This window comes from Bison bison, unplaced genomic scaffold (genome assembly GCF_000754665.1).
Source record: "Bison bison bison isolate TAMUID 2011002044 unplaced genomic scaffold, Bison_UMD1.0 scf7180017864286, whole genome shotgun sequence".
Taxonomy (NCBI): Eukaryota; Metazoa; Chordata; class Mammalia; order Artiodactyla; family Bovidae; genus Bison; species Bison bison.
In genome coordinates this window covers 2,822,042-2,825,360 of record NW_011494858.1, presented here as the reverse complement: position 1 = coordinate 2,825,360, position 3,319 = coordinate 2,822,042, and the positions used below count along the sequence as shown (strand labels likewise).

General features: G+C 46.2%; 1 protein-coding gene across 2 annotated transcripts in view; it reads left to right on the top strand.

Moving 5' to 3' along the window:
• The first annotated feature begins 743 nt into the window (after positions 1–743).
• ZNF397 (zinc finger protein 397) overlaps positions 744–3,319 on the top strand; it is a 6,285-nt gene continuing 3,709 nt past the window's right edge. Inside the window, exons 1-3 of one of the 2 annotated variants that reach the window (XM_010849757.1) lie at positions 744–816; positions 1,858–2,430; positions 2,622–2,763. In XM_010849757.1, coding sequence (XP_010848059.1) covers positions 1,939–2,430; positions 2,622–2,763 — 634 coding nt within the window. In that variant the 5' untranslated portion in view covers positions 744–816; positions 1,858–1,938. The remainder of the gene's footprint in view (positions 817–1,857; positions 2,431–2,621; positions 2,764–3,319) is intronic. The other variant, XM_010849758.1, reaches the window with a different exon arrangement.

Below are 3,319 nucleotides of genomic sequence, written 5' to 3'. Positions count from 1 at the left end.
TTAACTCAAGCTCACTAATTTAAAAGAAATGCAAATGAAATCAACATTAGGTATCTTTTTAAAAATTTATTTTTAATTGAAGGATAACTGCTTTACAGTGTTGTGCTGGTTTCTACCAAACATCAACAAGGAGGCATCGTTTTTTAATCTACTGCATGGCCAAAGAAAAACTTAAACACTAAGACTTAAAACCAGTGAAAAATGGAAAAAATTCCTTATTAGAGGCGCCAAGTCGGGGACCCCTGTCCTGGAAATACGGCGACTTCGGCGTCTCTGGCCATCAGTTCCCTGACTCAGGGCAGAGTGTGGGCATAAACAGCTACCGCAAAAAGCAGTTGTAAGGCTCACACGATACGCACAGGGAAGAGCACAAAAATGGTTGTTACTTTTTGTTCAGCTCAGTTCATTCACACGTTCACTTCTGTTGGCAGTACTGGAAATGCACAGGAATTACAGGAAAATTCTAACTATTTTCTGAAAAACTGGAGGTGAGATGACTCGGGAGTGACAAGACATCAAGTACGGAGGTGACCGAGTCGGTGAGCGGTGCCTCGGGCAGTGGCGACTTCCCACCGGGACCCCTGCCGCTTGAGCATCCTTGACCAGGCGTCGACATTCCTCGGATCCCGAGGCCACCACGGGAAGGCGGTGGGAGGACCAGATCCACGCGTTGATTGGCTGTTTGTGAGCACGGGGCGGGGCGGACGGAGGCTCTGGAGGACGCGCGAGCGGAAGGCCGCGGGCGGGTACTTCCGGTCTTTGTGGCTCTCTGCTGCAGGTCCGCGGCTCGCGCCCTGGCCGCTCCTGGGCTTCGCGGTGAGGGACGTGGGACTCTAGGCGGAGGGAGGGTGGGGAGGGCGCTTGGCCCGGGCGGCAGGCGCGGGGTGGAGGATTCCCGCTGCTTCGCCTGTCCATCCCTGGGTCTCGGCACCTTGTGGCGGCATCTCCGAGTGTCCTGGGGACGCAGGGGAGGCCAGCAATCTAGCCTCTGCTCTCCGGCAGAAAGGGCAATTATTCCTCCTCCACTGTGACTTTTAAGATACTGCGATTTAAGCGAGGTATAAGAATAGAAAGGCTAGTGCGACGGGGCTGGTAAATAAACTACAGATTTGTAGGCTAAGTAGTCTGTTCTCTAAAGTTAACTGTAGGTTAGGTAAGGGTTAAATTGTACTGATCTGTCTGAACTATTCAAGGGCATACTGTACCATCGAAATTCTCCCATCCAAAAATCAGATCATGATCGATGTACATTATGAAATTTAAAACACAAATTATTAGTTGCCATATTTCACTTTTTTAAATGTTTACTCCCCTATGAGTTCTAAACATTTTGAGAGTTTAGATTAACGGTTTTGCTTTTGTGTCTCATAGTATCTGACGTGTTTTTGAGCACGTGGTAAGCATTTAAGAAATACTTCTTGGTTAATTCCTGGGTAGACTCTTATTCAGGAGTAAAAACCTTTGTATCCCAAAACCTGGCTCAGGACAGAGCCCATAATAAGTGCCTCAGTGTTTGTTGAGGAAGTGCATCAGATACTAAATTTGATCAAATGGCAAATGTCCAACGATGTTTTCATTAAACTCAACTCATGTTCAATATGAATTTTTTGAAATGTTTTATTACTAATTTATTACTAATTACTAATAATTCCTCATAGTATAAATGTGGTAGGAATTCTACAGAATGAGAGACATTGAATGAGGTGAGTGATTTTTAGTTTTGTCGCTTGTTTATTAGTTACGGTCTCCACCCTGACCCCACTCCATATGTTATTCCAGTGACTGATCTTTATTATTACAAGTTCTTAGAGGTTTTTTTTCATCGCTGTAAGTTAACAGTGCTTTTATATCCTTCAGGAAAGAAGAGATTACCCAAAGAAACTCTGAAGTACAGGACCCAGTTTTAGTGAGCTTCACGCTGAGCTGTTTCAGCCCAGAATGGCTGTGGAATCCAGAGCAGTTTCAACCCCAGTACCTCAGAATTCTCAGGAACAAGAGCTGATACTGGTGAAAGTAGAAGAAAGCCGTTCTTGGGGTCAGAAACTTAAGCAGAGTGGGAGTGCCCGATCCTGCCAAGAATTGTTTCGCCAGCAGTTCAGAAAGTTCTGCTACCAGGAGACACCGGGGCCCCGGGAAGCGCTGGGCCGACTGCAGGAGCTTTGCTATCAGTGGCTCAGGCCTGAGTTGCACACGAAGGAGCAGATCCTGGAGCTGCTGGTGCTGGAGCAGTTCCTGAGTATCCTGCCAGAGGAGCTGCAGATCTGGGTTCAGCAGCATAGTCCAAAGAATGGCGAGGAAGCTGTGACTCTGTTGGAGGATCTGGAGAGGGAATTTGATGATCCCGGGCAGCAGGTGGGAACAGGGAGATGTGATATGTTATGGGAAAAAGAATGTACAGACTCGAGCATGTGGCATCATCATAAGAATGGGGTGAGAATTTATCTCCACTGAACCATAACCCTGAAGTGACTTACTAGGGCCATACCCATCTCTGTCTTTCATAGTTCTTTTGTCCCTATCCCTCATCCCAGGAGATGTCTTTGTTAACCCCTGAGAGATTTTTACTAAGCATTTTCCCTAGGGATTTTCTCACAGAGCTAACCATATTTTACTGATTTCAGGTCCCAGCTAGTCCACAGGGACCACCAATGCCTTGGAAGGATTTGACCTGTCTTGGAGCAGCCCAGGAGTTTACACATATTCAACGCCAGCCTTTAAAGAAACAGCTGAAACCCTGGGAACCTTGCCTTTCCCCCAAGAGTGGTAAGAAATAGAAACTCATCTGGAAACTTACCAGGCCTCTGGTCTCAAGGATAGGGAATTAGCTACATTTTACAGCACACTCCAGGTGAACCTCATCTTTATTATTCTAGAAAGGAGGTGCTCACTTCTGCAGCTTTGTTTTCAGCAGTCCTGGTGAATTGCAGTTAGCCCTCCTCGTGTCAGTTTGCCTGTCCTTTATTCATTTATTGCTTCATTACATGACTTAATAGGGTGCTAATACATGTTGTATTGTGGTGGGCAGTGGTTCTCTGTTTTCAGGAATGTTTGGGTCTAGATGGGGTGGTTGGCAAGCACAAAGGCAATTATAATACAGTCCCAGGTAGTAAATTATAGAATAAATGTAGCTACTGGGTCCTACTACATATAAAGACACCCACGTCAATTTTAGAGGTTCACTAAGTACTTCCTGGAAGGAGAGACGTCTCAGCTAAGACGGGAGCCGTGAGTAGAGGTAAGCTGGGTAAATAAGTGGGAGCAGGAGCTTCCGCACTAAAGGGAAAAACTGTTTCTCTGTTCACAACACTTCTGACAGTGG